Source organism: Enoplosus armatus, chromosome 10 (genome assembly GCF_043641665.1).
Source record: "Enoplosus armatus isolate fEnoArm2 chromosome 10, fEnoArm2.hap1, whole genome shotgun sequence".
In the NCBI taxonomy this organism is placed as follows: domain Eukaryota; kingdom Metazoa; phylum Chordata; class Actinopteri; order Centrarchiformes; family Enoplosidae; genus Enoplosus; species Enoplosus armatus.
Genome location: NC_092189.1, coordinates 5,436,864 through 5,453,548, shown reverse-complemented (window position 1 = coordinate 5,453,548; position 16,685 = coordinate 5,436,864). Strand labels below are relative to the sequence as shown.

Here is a 16,685-nt window from a genome sequence, read left to right as displayed (position 1 = left end):
GCGCGGTTGCTGGGTGCCTCTCTTGCTGCAGTAGTGGCATCACTCGGTGGAGTCTCCGTGCTCTCTCGGACGGGGGAAGCCTGCTGCTGCGCCTGCGGTGACTTTGGGGGAGGATAGGCGGATACCGAGCTGCTGTTCTGGCATGCTTGGAGCCCAAATTTGTTGTTTTCTTTTTGTATTTTTTTTTGAGAGGGGCGTGTGGGGGGGTGCTGGTGTAGCGGTGATGGTGGTGGAGTAGGGGGGTTTGGGGTGGAGGGGGGTTGGGGATGGGGACTCTGGAGGTTTGAGGGCGAAGAGACGCCTTGGAGAGAGGAGAGACGGCGCAGGCTCTACCTCTCCAGGACGCCTCTGCAAGCGGTGCTGTGCAGCTGGCAACACCCCGGAATGGCGAAAGAAGGAACTCCCACGCAAATTCACGCACACGCGGGGACGCACACACACACACACACATACGTACTCTCAGACTGATACTGCCATCCTGTGGAGGCATTGATTACAGGGCTTTCCCCCTTAACAACAACTCTGTGTTTGTGCGTGGGTGCGTGCACGTGTGCGTGTAGCTGTACAGTAGGCTATTTGACAGAGGATCACGTGGGCCTATAGGATCCTGTTTACATTTATAAGACAGAATGTAGACTAAGGTTAAAGGCGATGTAGGAGTTGATCAAATGTCTTATGGACATCATATTGATCTGTGTGACAGAATGTGCGCAAAACACATTGGGTTATTAATATATAATTGAGTAGTATTAGTAATATATAGTAATACAACGATGTCTCCCAGTGAGGCTGCGATGCTCAGGACACCAGAAAATAAAATATAGTTGGTTAAATTCAGAGGCAGGAAATGTGAAGTCTGGCCAGAAGGTGGCCCCAAAGGAAAGGCCATGTTGACACCTCTGAGGGATTTCCAACCTTTGGTACCGGCTCAGGGGTTTACGATGCCAACCGTGGACTGCAAGGTCCCCATTTCAAGTTCAGCTGTGGCATTTCTCTACAGTCTGTGACAAAAGATTTAAGAAGGCCACACTCCCAAAAAAAGACTATCTGATGATTGCCACTACACCCACCTCCACACAGATCTGACCTGAGTTAAAACTAATGAATACACTGCACCAATGTTCACTGGTACTGTCCAATTATTCTAACAACAGAAACCTGGGCCATCAGAGTCATTTAAAAGATGCGAAATGTACATGTAAATATTCTACACATAGGATGCTTTAATGCTAACATTATAACATGCTAATGTTAGCATGTACATTTTTGCATGCTGTTCAGAATTGGGTCAATATATGTTTAAGTATCTTGAAAAAATTACACATATTTGATCACTTAGATTTAACAGTCAAGCAACAGTCTACACTGGGGTTGTTACATGCAAAGCAGACAGAAGATGAACTCATTCATTGTCAAAAAATCATCCTACAAATTTACTGATACACCTACATGAAACAGAGCTGTCATTAGTGACATTAGTTACTTTCCTGCTAAGAGAAGTCTATTTAATTAGGAAGAAAACGTTTTTGCCACATAAGGTTACATTGTAACTCTGAACTAGAGGTGTTTCTCAAAAATGTAAAACAATAAACGCCAAAGTTAGGTTTACCACATTCAAGTCTCCTGTCTCAAGACAACATTAGGGCAGAAACAGAGGGAGCTATAGAAACTGCCATGTCTCACCCTGAACTATTCAACTGTGAACATTTAAAAATGACAGTCTAAGTACCTCCTGTATGTATTTGGTGTTTTGAATTCGCTTTTACCCTCCGTCTCATAATTTGAGAGCAAAAGAGTGAATGTTTAAAGACGTGTGTATCACAAGCAAAGGTACCTTTTCCTCTGAACTGAAAACAAAATTGGTGCCTGTGTTAAAAATATGGCACATTGCATGGGATTGTAAAAAAAAAACAAAAAACAAACATACACTTTGAGAAGCAAACTGAATGTTTATGAAGAAATCTGGACTTGAATATAAGTGTCTTGGTATATTTTATAAGTGGTATACTTATTTATTTGTTTGGGGTATATATTTATTTTTTTACTTTTTTTTGTTTATGCCAATGTTGTTGACAATCCTTTTTGGGTGTATGCAAGAGAGAAAATAAGTAGGAAGGGGAGGAAGGGGTTTTGCCACATGCTGTTTATATGCGATTTGAAGATATATGATGAAAAAGGGCATGTATATTTGTTGGAAAAATTCACGCTTTAAAAAATGATTTAAAAAAAAAAGGATACATATGCTCTGGAAGTGTACTTTAAATGCTGCTAACAGTCCTGTAAAATTGGTGTAGAGAAATGTCTACTTTAAAATCTCAGCTCTCTGAATTTTACTGCAATATGCTGCTACTAATACTCATACTCCTGCTGCCAATACAAGAGCTACTAATAATTTGTTCCAACCCTGCGTGCAAAAGTAAGATGTGAAGACTTCAGGGTGGGCCCATTCTTTAAAAATCTAAAACTTTTATATCAGATCTTTATTTAATGGCCTAACTGTGCTAAGCCCTTCTGCTTGACTATTACTGCAATATGGCTTTCTTTACTTCACCGGACGACTGTCCACACATTTCATGAGAGCAATTATGAAGGATGAAAACATTCTTAGGGCCTTAAATCTTACACTGGCTTCTGTACTGTTGAAGAGAGGTAATGTATAGCCTATTAGCATACACTAGGCCTATTGTAGTATAATAACAACCAGTGACCTAAAAGACTGCTGTACATGCTGTGAAATGAGTAAACTGATCCCTTTGTGAAGAGTTTCACACAAGAATAGTGCAAAAATACAAAAAACTACTATAGAAACACAAGTACTAACATAAGAGTTGAAAGTAAAAAAATAACTGCATTTTTTATATGCCCTTTAAATACGTGCATTCATACAGTGTGCTAATTGCTGTAAGGGATGTGGTTCAATCATTTGCTTGGAAATATAGGGACTCAATTATTTTTGTATGTCTTATTATAAATGTAAATTGATGAAATGCACTCCTGTCCTGCTGTAGCCTGGTATATTTTGGGCTGCCGTGTTAATATGCACATAACTGTTTATTTACATACATATCAAGTTCATTTTATGTTTATATTTTGTATTTCTGACTGAAATTCATGTTCAGATTCGTAATTACTAATGTTATAATCTATCCGTTTCAATTGATTCCTGGAAAATGTGTTTATGGAAAATGTGTTAAGTTTACGAGTTTGGGAAGAAGAAACTTGTGTATTTCTCTGTACACCACTGCAGGTAGGGAGCTGTAGGCGATCGGTGAGGACATGGGGTGTTTGCAGCGACTTGTTTGCTTTTCCATCACTGTAATAAACGAAAGTAGTCGTTTCAAACTTTGTGTTGTGGCTTCATCCACAGGGAGGTGTGCTGAGATTAATAGAGGTCGAGGTTGGACGTTGAAATATCAGCTTTCAGTTCCTATGATCCGCCCACTTTTTAACGTACACAGCACACCTTTACCTCATATGGCCTGGCCATCCCATGGCTCCACTAACACCTGCACATGAAAAAACAGAGAAGACAAAGCATTTGATGCTACACGAGCAAAACACCCAGTGTCATGCTGGACATACTAGAGTTGAGAAAAATCTATTTTAGCGTGTTCAAAACATACAAATACATACAGTCTGCTATAAATCCAGTTTACACACAGAATACCTACAAATGAGACCTGTGTCCACGGTTTCGAGACCACAGTCTTTGTAGTCATATCACTCCGCGCTGAGCAAACCCTGACTGTAGTTCATCTGTATGACACTACCCCCTAACATTTTAGCTATATCGACACATATAGCCAACGGGTTGGAAAATGTGTAACCATATCCGTTTCACTGACTGTAAATATGTAAATGGCATTGTAAAAGGAGTAGTAAACCATTTTAGCACAGGTTCCCAGGAGTTTACTTCAAGCAAAATACGTGCTGGGTAGACATTGTGGCTCCGTCCGTACCATGTGAACACAGCCTTGCCGCCGCATGCTCGGAGCCACAATGAGGCCAGTTGCAGTACTACGTCGTCAGCGTGCACTGTGAGCCCTTTACGTGCGTATGTCGGCGGAAGGCTTTCTAGTGGTAGCGCAGTGAGAGATGTGTTCCAACAATGAGATTTCCGGTTGTTACGGTTGGCCTTCAGAATAAAAGGGTGGTGGTGTTTTTTTTAGATGGATTTCTAGAGCAGTAAAGTCATTTTGTATTTTCGCCATACACGCTAAATCAATTTTCTCGAATAAATCGTCTAACCGTTTCACTTCTACATATTATGACATTTTAATTAATTTCCTGAGACCAATAAATTATGTGTAATTCATTAATGCTTTAAGTCATTTTTCAACCAAGTGCCAAACATTCTCTGGCTCAACTCCTTGGATGCGAGGATTTGCTACTACCCTCTGTTTTGTATCATTGCAAACTGAATTGTACTTTTGGTCGGGCAAAACCAGCAATTTACAAATTTTTTTTACTAGTGCAGTCAAAAAGGAACAAATTTTGAGGGAAATTTTTTTCTTAAACTGGTGTAGTTTAACGTATAGAATGAAGATAAAATACAGTCATGTAGGATCATTTTTACACATAATTTGTGAAGTTTTGTGTAAAATTAAGGTTTTCGTCACTTAAGAGTAATGGCGATGAGGTTTTTATTGTGAAGAGTTGAGTTCGGAAGTCGTGTCGTTGTTGCTGCTGGCAGAACACAGGCCGCAGTGATTTGGTAGCCGCTGCAGTAGGAGGAAGGACCGCGGTTCTACCCCTTCTATCTTTCAGTTTCGCGTCGAAATTTTATCGGTGTTTCCTTCTGTTAGCGATCAGTAAATCGAGTGTACAGTGACGGTGTTCTATGATAACCAAGTCGTAGTATTACCAACGGACAGTGACATCAATCGCCATTTTAATTGCACGTTTTCCCTGACAGAACCGCTAGCACAACAATGGCTCTGAAAAGAATTCACAAGGTAAGGAAGTGGACGACGAGGCCCAGCATTTCGCAGTTTCGTTAGGGATTTGGTTGCAATGCTGCCCATCTGATGTTTGTTGTCGAGTTTATTAAACTGGGAATATTTTAAAAATATTGACTAAATAACTCAGGCTTGGTTTCAACTGCCAGCTAACGGTCTCTGAATAGCGGGTGACGACAGTGAGAGCAGCAATGCGCCGCCTGTCTGTGTTCACCAGTGCTGCTACAAATGGGCCAACTGAACCGTTAGACTTAGCTACAAGTAACCATTGTGTTAACTGCTTTTTGTTATGTCATATAGGTTTCCCATCGACAGTACTAATGCATTATTGTTTTAATTTCTAATTCTGGATATAATGGAATATTAGCTATGCCGGTTACTAGTTAATGATATTAGCGGTGTGTTAGCTGTTTCTGGCTAACATTATCTGTCCCGGTGGTTGGCTAACTCGGACAAGCTAAAGGTTTCCTCTGATCAAGCTAGCTTACAACAGTAACGCTATATCTTTACAGTAAAGAAACGGTAGACACATTCGAAGGTGTTTTTAGCTATCAGGTATCTCATTAGTACTTCCCCTGTACGGTAGTGACAGTAGCTAACGTTATTTATTGCAGTTACTTAAGCTTGCTTAGCTCGCTCCTTGGTTTGACAGACAAGTTATCGAGCTAGCGATAACGTTAACTCTAACGTTAGCTTGTTTTAAGAGGACTCGCGCTTATATCATTAACCGAATTGCTCTTTCTTTCTGTTCTGTGGAGTCAAAAATGTATGCATTTAAATAAAATTGTAACACCCCAGTCATATGGATGTAACCTAAGCTAGCGTATATCTGCTCCCTGTTTTTTCATTATATTGTCTTCGTTATGTACAGCCTGCAGGTATTTTACGTAGTCATGATATAATAGGCCTGTTATTGTTTGTATTTGACTTTGTACTTTTGTGCCTCTGCAAAGGAGCATTATACAGGGAAACGGTAGTGATAATGTTAGCAGTGTGTCGCTGTGGTAAAAACAGGCCCCACGCGTTGTTCGCCTTTGATGCCATGTTGCTGACAGCAGGCGAGCAGCAGATCGTTATTATACTGTTTATTTGATTGAGTTGGCTGAATGTTGTGCTTTGTTTTGCTGATGTTGGCTAACTAGCTCCTCCAGTAACGTCAGCCCGTGTCATAATGTGGCTGACTAGCTAGCATAAATGTTTCTGTCACTTAACGTCCTGTGCTGTTGTCGAACCTGAGCACCTAGCATTTACGCTAAGCTAACGTTTGCACGGTAACGTTGCACTGGGTTACACACAACAACCTTACACCTAGTTTACCAGACCGTCTTGGTTATAGTCAAAACTTCGGTTGTCACATCGTCGTGATCTCAGTTTGGCTGTCACATGTACTACCTGCTGTACCTGGAGAAATGTTATTACGTAATAGCGGTCACTCAGTAATCAAAGCTCACGGTGCTACTGTAGTGTTGTGTCAGTAGGAATTGCTTTGTGATTTGTTACTATTGCATTGAGACTTTGTAGCATTTGCAGTGGCACCTGCCTTCGGATCTGTTTACAAACAGTGATTTAGTCAACAGAGGGCTCATACTGGGCCTGTTAAGTGGTATTTTTAAAAAAAAAACCTAGTAGATTTCAGTATCAGATTATTTCCAGGAATGTTGTGTTTTTTTTGTTGTTGTTGTAGGTTATTGTTTGTGGAAATACTTGAAATACTGCACCATACTGCAGGACCTGATCAACTGACTTGTCATTTCTTTGTCTCAGGAGTTGAACGACTTGGCACGGGACCCACCAGCCCAGTGTTCTGCAGGACCAGTAGGAGATGACAGTAAGTTCATAATCTAAACCAACACTGTCCTGGTAGCTGTGTGTGACTGGGACTCAACTTTGGAACAGTACACCAAAACAAATTCCTGGTTTAACCATCCCTTATTTTGGCCAGATCATTTAATAAACAACTAAACCCGCATATATAAATATTTATTCTTCAAAATACTCACAAATGACACCAAACGGAATGTCTTATATTACAGACTATGTAGATTACCACACACTGCAACTTGAATACAAACAATGTTTTCAAGCAAGTCTTGTCACTTAGAAAGGAAAATACAAGCATCAGTGAAGGTTCCGGCTTTTGATGTGTGATGTCCAATGCATTTAACTGAATTGGGGAAGTACCCCTGTTTTTTGAGTAAGCAGATCCAGCCTCTTGTGAATATACCAATTCTATTGCTACAGGTCAATTTCACAGTTGCTTTCAGAGCAAATAGAAGGGGAATTCTTGTCTGGCTAGTATTTTATTCTTTTGTAATGTCGGAGGGACTGTGATTTTTATTCGTTATCCACCTCAGGTTTGTTATCCTGAACTCAGTTTTTTTTGTTAATTTAACTACATAATATTACATACATTTCCTACATACTGTAGTTATTTCCTTGGAAACAAGTCTGTTGTTTTAAGTGTTGTCATTTTACTAGTGTCAACTGCTACTGTCAACAACTGTCATAATACAGAACAGATTTTTATAATACAAAATAGAAATAATTACATTTATCAAATACATTGCATCTTAACATAATTTTAATACTATCCAAACAGGGGTACAGTTTAAAAATGACTTCTTCTACCTTCTAAATGTGTCGTCGTATTTTGACAGATGATCTTTGTAAAGAAATGTCACTCAAGAAAATCAGCTTGAACGTGGTTACACCATATAGTTAAAAATGTAAAAATGCTGCATGTTAGTTTATTTAGTTTATTGACTATTTTAGCAGTATAACTGCTGGCTGTGTGCGGACTGTATGCAGCCTGGGAAGCTGTAGTCTGTCTTTGAGAGTGTCTTGTGCTACCAGCAGTTAACATCCCCACCACCTGTGTCTCTGCTTTGATATTCTTGTTGTTTGTTAGAAATTGTTGTGAAGTCAAAGAGGACAATAGTCACCCTTTTGTACATGCAGAATGTTGGCCAGTTAGTGCCAGTATGAGTATTTAAATGACTGCAGGGTGGCACTTTTATTTAACATTTCTTTTCATCAGCTACATTACTGTAAACACGCTAGCCACATGCAGTAGAAGCTTGTTTGCACCTGTTGTGTCATTTGATAAAGATTATTTACCACTCTCGCATTGTGGAAGCTAAAGAAGATCAACAAACATATGTTCAGTTTGCAGTGTAGGTCACGTGAAGTGTGTGTGTTATGTAAATTTGTATTATTGTATCAAAATGATCAAACAACAGTGAATTTGGGGTGTATTTTAGCATAACTTAGTAGTTTAGCTTATGTTTTTTTTAAACATAGTTTTGTGTACAGGGATGTGCACAATATCACAAACACCTGTACAATCTGATGCAGTACAGTAGCCATATGACACATACCACCTTTGGGAATCTTGATGATAATTTTTGTTGGGACTCTGTCAGAGAGGTCTTGGTTCCAAATTCTGGTGTTGTGGTAGACTGCATTACATTGAAAGGTAAATCTATATTTTAATATCCCCCAACTTCACCTATATATAGGGAGGATTAAAGTGTGTTAAGTGTTAATGGTATTGTGTGGATCCCCTGTACATGCAAGCATGATTGTTTGTAACTGGACTTGAAAAGGCTTTAGGCCAAAGAATGAACATGCTGCAAGATCTTTGAATTTTATGAATATGGTGCGATAAACAGGCAAAGAGAGGTTTCTAACTATCTTATATAATTTTATGTTTTAGTCATTCAAGTAGATGTGTAATTTTCATTTCATTTCCATTTGTGGATATTTTTATGACTGTTTTTCCGCTCTGGTGATCGACAACAAACAACCATCCTTGAGCTGATGTTTATACTGACAGGTGCATTACTGTTCTCTGGGGGTTGTTACCCTTCACTGTTCATCGTCTGGAAGTAACTCAAACATGAACCCTTTTATTGACTACGTCCACTGTCAGTACTAGGAGCTAGAGGTCTGTCTGAAGAAAGGCAACTTGCCGCTATTAACTAGTTATTACATGTTGTATCAAAACTATGCCCTGAATCATCCCAGTCTAGTTCTTTATATTATTTTTTAAACTTTTATTTTGATGACGTGAAGGTGTTGTATTCTATTGTATTGTAAATCACGTCTTACAATACAATATAACACCTTCACGTTATCAAAATAAAAGTCACTGTAGTGGGAAAATACAACACATCCCTACAGTCACTTCCTCCTATGTGGTGACACTGCTGGAACTGATGCATTTCAGTTTATACATTTTGTGAAGTGAGCGCTTTGTTGTAGTTGTTCTGCCATATGTTGGGTATTTAAATCCATTTGAACCTATTTAAGGTTCGTCTTGTCCTATTTTGCTAATACAGTGTTGAGAGTTAAGAAGCGTGGCCATTATGGACCACTGATTGTTTACACATTATTCACATCAAAATATATCTTGGTATTTAGTCGTGTGGAATTGATTGGTTGAACTAACTGTAACTAGCCATAGAAAGAACCCTTTACAAAACATGTAGTGTTTCATCACAATGATTAGTGTTATAAAAGCTAGCATGTAACTTGTCAGCCTGTGTAGCTAGCAGTAGCTTGTTCCAGTGACATCAACTAACTGCAAGTAACATGTCAAATGTACACACACATTGATTTGAACACAAGGTTATGACGTACTGGTAGTCTATAAAGGTTGACATAAACTTACTGAGGAACAGTAATGCTGCAGCTGCCTGTGAAGGGGTGGGGGGGTGAGCTGATGCTTATCACTACTGAGACACCTGCATACCACAAGGGACCAACACCCACACCACTGTCTCATGCTTGTGACATAAGCAGGTAGCAGCACATACATTATCATGGATCATCTGGGCATGTTGAACTTAGAATATTTAGAAAACATAAAAAAAATGTATTCACCTTTGTTCATGTTTATTGACATGCTTTGAGTGCAAATTTGTTTAATTGCATTAATTACATACAACACAAGTCTAACATGTTCTAAATAGATGAAACCTGTGAATATTATATATTATATAATAATTTAGGAGTATTGTTAACATTTGATCACACACATTTGAGCAGTAGATTTTACCCAGGGGCAACAAATGTGCCTGTATTAGCTTGAGGGGATGCAGCACTTGTTTGTGAGCTGTCTCAAACAGAGCTTTTCTGTATTTCAATATCGTTCCCAACAAATGTTTAACCATATGAGAGTTATTAGTGTCTTTGCTTGAAATCAGTGTGATAAAATGTGCGGGCATATTTGAACAGCTTTTTCTTTATGCCATTAAAATGTCTTGCATGATAACAATCAGACGGAGCATGCATTCTGTAGAGCGTATACAGGGTTTAGGTCATATGGATGCTCAACACATTAGAGGATCTTAAATGTGTGTGTGTGGCACTTTTTTGGAACTGAAACAGCACCGTGGGAAAAATCAGTAGTAACAATGTCGCTCTTTACGTGTCGCTTCCTGGCGTTCAACAGCAAATAAACCACTCCGCTACAAAGTTCAAGAAAGTGTTTCTTGTAGATTGCTGTGGTTTACTTTCTTTTTTTCCAATGCAACAGTCGTCCTCAGACCTCAACAGGATGCTTGATTTAGAAAGGTGTAAACACTTCCAAATCAAGTTCTGATGGTTTGTTTTTGTTGTTGCAATGTGTTGTCCAAGCGTTTTTAATATGAAATCATACCCCATGTCAGGGTAACGAGCAGTACTTTTACTGTTTTTCATGTAAGGAGCAATTTCAATATGTAAATATGAGTCTACTGCCATTATATGACCCTTCACCATTTACCATTTTGGACTTTATGTAAGACGCTGTTATTCAACTGTACAAATAAACATGCACACTTCTTGAGGCATTATTTATTCTAACACTTCTCTGCCACACTGTGTTTCATAACCAATTTCTCTGGTTTTTGTTTCAGTGTTTCACTGGCAAGCCACAATAATGGGACCTGTAAGTATTCACTTGGTTTACTGCTTGAGGTTTTGCTGGGAATTAACATTCACACACATAGTGACTGAATGGTCTCGTCATTATTTTTTACTTTCAAGGCCTGAACTCTTGACTTTCAATTGTGCTCTTCAAACAATGCTTAACCAATGCAGCATCTGATAGGGTTGTGGTAAACAGAGCTCACTGCTTACTTAAACAATTAGGTCAGCTTTTAGTCAGCCAACATTTTATAGGTTGATAGCAGCCTTAGTATTTAAGTTTATTATTATATTTATTTGTCATCCTTTCACTTTAGTCACTAATGAGATGAATATGTTTCTCTCTCCTTGCATTAGAATGACAGTCCTTACCAGAGCGGGGTTTTCTTCTTGACCATACACTTCCCCACAGACTACCCCTTCAAACCGCCAAAGGTAAGCAGCACATCGATGCATACAAACACACAAAGAAGCAGCATACATAAACAGCAACACAGACTGCGTTTCAATGCACAAAAAAGTCCGGCTTTTGCCCTTATTCCGAAGAAGACAATATTCCTACTTAGCTGTTTACATGGCTAATGAAAATGAATATCCCACTAATATTCCTGCTTACATGCAGCTGTGTTTGACAGAGGTCGATGCCCTAACATATATCAATATATGGAAAAGTGGAATGGCTGGAGCCGCTTGAGCCATTTTACTTCTTTGCATCCAAAAGTTTTCAACCAGTGGCCTCCCTCTTTCAGTCGTTCAACCACCGTCTTGAAAAGGTCGGTGTTCGCGATGTAGATGTGTTTCTCCTTCAAACCAGAAATGTAGGCTTTTCTTTTGAGCCTGCATCTCTCCTCCAGCCTTGCAAACTGTTGGCTAGCTGTTTTGTCTACAACGCACAGGTGACCGTAAACAGGCAAGAGGCCGCGTCTCGCAAACTGCGATTAAAAAACCCCAACTGAGATGCATATTCCGGATGTGCTGTATACATGTCCAAATGCTCCTAAAACCACAATAATATCCCACATGAAAATACTACGTTTGGAATAAGGCCCAATTCAGAATATCCAAACTGAATATACCTGTGTCCAAATTGAATTATTGTCATATTTGGAATAATAGTGGAATATTAGTGTGCATGTAAACATATATGTCACTGAGGCACACAGGGTGCCTCTTGCCTGCATCACTCAGTTTCCTGTTGTTCCGTCTGTTTTCAGGTTGCATTTACCACAAGAATCTACCACCCAAATATCAACAGCAACGGCAGCATTTGCCTTGACATTCTGCGATCACAGTGGTCTCCAGCTCTCACCATCTCCAAAGGTAGGCCGTTTCTCACTGGCCTTCAGACTGTTAACTGCACATATGGTTACAGATAAATGGCAGATGCTACTGCCTTTTATAAAGAGGATGTTAAGAATGAAGGAACTGGGGAAATATGTTGGTTTCCTTTTTTAAATGAAAATGCTTCCTACAAATAATACATCACAACATTTCTCAAGCAGAGGGCCTTGTACTAAACTGGAGTATCTATCTCTGTAAATGTCAGCTTTTGCTGTTTGCGTCCAGTGCCGGGTTATTACAGGACACACTTATAAATGGTGCCCCTCATGCACAAGAGGGTTTTTAAAAATCCCAATTTCATGTATTGTCAACGGTTCTGTAGCCATGACGAATACTCTGCCCAGCATCCAAGTCATCTGAAGGAAATTGACATTCTGAAAATGTCTGTTTTTATTTGTGAATACTGATTGGTTAATGCTTAACCTTGACCCGGTCCATTCCAGTCCTCCTGTCCATCTGCTCTCTGCTGTGCGACCCAAACCCGGATGACCCCTTAGTACCTGAGATCGCCCGCATCTACAAGACGGACAGGGAAAAGTAAGTTATTTGCTTCATGATGCTTTGGGTTACCAGCCTTTACTTTTGAGACCATCTACAACCCAAACTGATAAGTCTCCACCGGCCTGGGTGGAGATGTGCTGAGACCTGTTCTGATCAAAGTCAGCATCACAAACTGGCTACTGATGGACTGAAACTCCATTGCTTCTTGCTAATGATAATTGATTTTTACTGGTATAGTGTGTGTGCAGTGATGGAACAGAAGCCTGAAAGACAAATTAATTAGCCAAATTTCTGTTACTTTTCGTACTGACAATAGTCTTCCACGTTGTTTCAAAGCTAAAGTACACATGGATAGCAGGTTTGAAGGAAGGGTCATCACAGGTTCAATTATGGCAGCTGGCTTTAAATATACTGACTGCTTACTGTAATAATAGGCTCTTAAGCTGGGCCGACACTGTAACAGATTAGGTCCAGCTTCAGCACCGAAATGGTCGCCCCCGACTAATTTTAGAATCTGGCTGAATTTCTGCCAGACCGGTTATCATTTGGCATGCGGTTTGATTAATTAATTGGCCATGGCTGCGGCCGAGAGATCTGTTATAAACTGTGATGAGCTGATTTTAATATTACTGGAATAATATTTTACATGTTGCGGCTAAAACTGTGGTCTTGAGACTGCTGTGATAAAATACCAAACATCCACCCACCTGTGGCTCCATATTTTTCTTGTTTTCCTCTTTCTGTCCATAGTAGAACTGCACGAAGTAATGATGCCTTCTCTCTTTTAGTCAACATTGTTGAGATTAACTTTATTGTAACTGTCAAAGGACAAAACTAACGGAGGGTTCTGTGCTTAGTTCAGTGTAGAGCAGCCACATTGTGGGCTGTCAGTTGATCCGTACATTATGAAGACGATTAAAACGTGCAGTTAGACAACATTAATAAAAACGCAGTATCTTCCAAACGTTCGTTTCTGAACACATTTGAAGTAGTAAGAATTCTGGTTTCTCTCCTTTACCTGCTGCTCTGAAAGGACACAGAGCAACTTGAGAAATCCAACAATATAACAAATGCACATTTTTACGCTTCTTTTGAAATTTCTTACCAGAAGATTACTTTGCACTTGGCGTCATTATTCCATCTGGCTTTGTGAGAGTAATGCAGCCGCATGGTTGCAACCGTTGCCGGTTCAATTCCAGCTGGCGACCTTTTGTTGCATGTCATACCCCTCTCTCGCCCCATTTCCTGCCTGTCTCTACCGGTCACTATCTAATAAAGGCAAGAAATACCAAAAGAAAAACTTGATAGCAAGATGTGGCTGTTTGTCATGTGCTTGTGGTTCATGCTTTTTCTTATCTATAGATATTTACTTTTCCACACAGTCAAATAAGTAAAAAGTGTGCATCCTGGTCATAAAGCTGTCCTCTGTTTCCATCACATATGTGTAGTTAGATCATTTTGAGTTTGCAGCCTGCCATGCTGTAATGCAGCTCTACTCTGTGTTCAATGACGCAACTGAAAACAAACCAGCTGAGTTTCAGTGCAATATGTCAGAACGGTCTATGCCCTTGTAGAGTGCCATCCAGCTGGCCTCTCTGCTGCTGCAAAGATAGCTGCAAAACTTATTATGTACACATGGAAATGAATGGAGGTGACAGTGTTGCAACTTCCCCACAGACTTTTTTGTAAAAGATGTTGCAAAATCCTAATATGTTGGTCTTTACCAGGCTAAACAACTAACACTTCCTTTCTCTTTCTTTCCCTCTGTCTGCTTGTTCACAGGTACAACAAAATAGCTCGGGAATGGACACAAAAGTATGCAATGTAGTGTTGGGGTAGAATCATGGCCAACCACCTCTACGACATAAGATTAGGGGAGCTTCAGACGTAAAGAGAAAACAAACAAAAAACCATTCAAACAAATGAAAAGTTTAAAACAAGATCTTGTTGGTTTCCATTGGAGTGCTTTCTTTGAGCCACGCCTCCCCTTCACCAGAGTACCTGTAAAACTCCCTCTGCCCCACCTCCCTACGTCCTCTCTCTCTCTCTCTCTCTCTCTCTCTCTCTCTCTCTCTCTCTCTCTCTCTCTCTCTCTCTCTCTCTCTCTCTCTCTCTCTCTCTCTCTCTCTCTGACTCTACCCCCCCCCCCCTTCCCCCTCTTCCCCTCCTGCCTCTCAGCTCACTTGCCCACCCTCCAGTGTACATATTGTCAACTTGCAATGGTAACACCCATCTCTCCTTACTCCTTTTTCACCTCCTCCCTCCCTTGTGACCTCTGACCCTTTCTCCTGACCTCTGTATTCCTTTACATTTTGTCACCATGCAGGTTGGGCTGTTTTGCCCCCCCCCCCCCATTTTTCCTACACACGCCTGCATCCTCACCCACCTTCCCCAGACGTTAATCACTAAAAGCATTCCTTTGAGCATCTGTAAAACTTTGAGGGGACCTTTTTTTTTCTTCATTTCTTTATTTTTTAGTGGGGTGGGAGACAATAAGATAGAGGGATTTTTACACTCTGCACCCTTTCTTGTTTTGTTGTCCTTGTAATTCCCATCTGTAGAGGTGACAATTCAGGAAAGCCGTTTTCGCACGCGAGTCGAAGGGCACTCTGTATTTTATACAATAAATACGTAACAGAAATCATTGCAGGCTATGTGAAATAGAAATCAAATGCACATGGCCTATTTTGGTCTTCGGTTGGATTCAACGAAAGGACTTGAATTAATCCCCACACCTCCTGCTCCTGACTCCACCCCTCCCACCCCACCTTACCCGAGTTGACCTTTGTACACACACACACACATAGACACACACACACAAATGTAACCCCATGTCACCCCCACCACTACCCCCAACTTTTCTTTATTCACAAAGTGGAGGTTCTGGACCAGGTATTTAAGCAATTTATTTTTCTTAGTTTAACCTGTGTTTTTGTTATTTTTTTTTTATCCCTCCCTTCCCCCCTTCCCATAACTCTTTAGGTTGCATTTTTTTTTGTTTTCTTTTTTTGTTTTTTTGCTATTGTTAAATTAGAGGCTAACATCTTAAATGGCTATGGGACTGGCTTGGGCTCTGGGTGCGAGGAGAACCCACTCTTCTTGCACAAAACCTCTGTATATTGAATTACCTGAGAGGCTCGTTGAGCTTTGTGTGTTGATTAAACTGTGTAATAAAAACCCATGACTCCTGTGTTGACTCATTCTCAGGTCCTTTTGGAGGACATTCAGAGGTAGGAAAGGGACATGGGAAGCCGGGTCACATTCATGACCCAGTTTTACAGGAACTTGCCAGGATGAATAAGGCCTGCCATTACCACACTATCACTATTATTTGATAGTTAAAGCACTACCAATAAATTCTGTGTGGATATTGGGGAGTAGAATAGTAGAATAATACAATTGCTGAAACTTTAATGGTTTTGAAATTGTTCAGAATGAATGATTGAATGTATGTGTAGTTCACGTTTTTTTCTGTCTGCTGCTCATGTGGAAAACTAAACTTGAAAAATATGGGTTTGAAATAATGCATTTACAAAATAATAAAAGTAATTGTAATGTATTATTCCGAGAAGCCTCATGGCACTTAATAGTCCAATATGTTGGGTTTGTTGGTCTCTTCATGGTGGTAGGTCGTTCTGTCGCCCTCTGGTGGTGCTTTCATGTAACGTAAATAAATATCAATTTATGTCGAGTCTGTTCATGTAACAATTGGTTAGTAAAGAGGGACACCGTTTTTTTATTAAATAAAACACATAAGGGGTTGTTTCGGCTCATCATCGCATTTATTTAGAAAAATAACAATTTGAAAAGGAAATGGGACTCACCAAAGCTCACAGCCATCAAGATAATTTACTTCGGATCCCCCGGCCAAGAATGGACTTTCTCAATCAAAAGAAAATATACCCGATTGGACACGAGATCGTCGGAAAGATTAGCGTGAAAGCTGGTTCCTTTTAAATGTTTGGGAAAGACGAT

General features: G+C 40.0%; 1 protein-coding gene across 3 annotated transcripts; it reads left to right on the top strand.

The window, feature by feature from the left end:
- The first annotated feature begins 1,891 nt into the window (after positions 1 to 1,891).
- Positions 1,892 to 15,686, top strand: ube2d2 (ubiquitin-conjugating enzyme E2D 2 (UBC4/5 homolog, yeast)). Of its 3 annotated transcripts, XM_070912783.1 has the most exons (8): positions 1,892 to 1,899; positions 6,385 to 6,403; positions 6,723 to 6,786; positions 10,859 to 10,890; positions 11,226 to 11,303; positions 12,083 to 12,188; positions 12,653 to 12,746; positions 14,493 to 15,686. In XM_070912783.1, exons 1-8 carry the CDS (start codon positions 1,892 to 1,894, stop codon positions 14,536 to 14,538), a joined length of 447 nt encoding a protein of 148 aa, XP_070768884.1. In that variant the 3' UTR covers positions 14,539 to 15,686. The 3 variants fall into 3 exon arrangements, with proteins under 3 accessions (XP_070768884.1, XP_070768883.1, XP_070768885.1); XM_070912782.1 differs by lacking the exons at positions 1,892 to 1,899; positions 6,385 to 6,403 and adding an exon at positions 4,699 to 4,955; XM_070912784.1 differs by lacking the exons at positions 1,892 to 1,899; positions 6,385 to 6,403; positions 6,723 to 6,786 and adding an exon at positions 7,691 to 7,712.
- Positions 15,687 to 16,685: the final 999 nt, after the last annotated feature.

What these genes read in the sequence shown, in the direction of transcription:
- ube2d2 (XM_070912783.1), top strand. An exon ending in AAGCCACAATAATGGGACCT is followed by an intron (nt 10,891 to 11,225) that starts GTAAGTATTCAC and finishes TCCTTGCATTAG; the next exon opens with AATGACAGTCCTTACCAGAG. An exon ending in AGCTCTCACCATCTCCAAAG is followed by an intron (nt 12,189 to 12,652) that starts GTAGGCCGTTTC and finishes GGTCCATTCCAG; the next exon opens with TCCTCCTGTCCATCTGCTCT.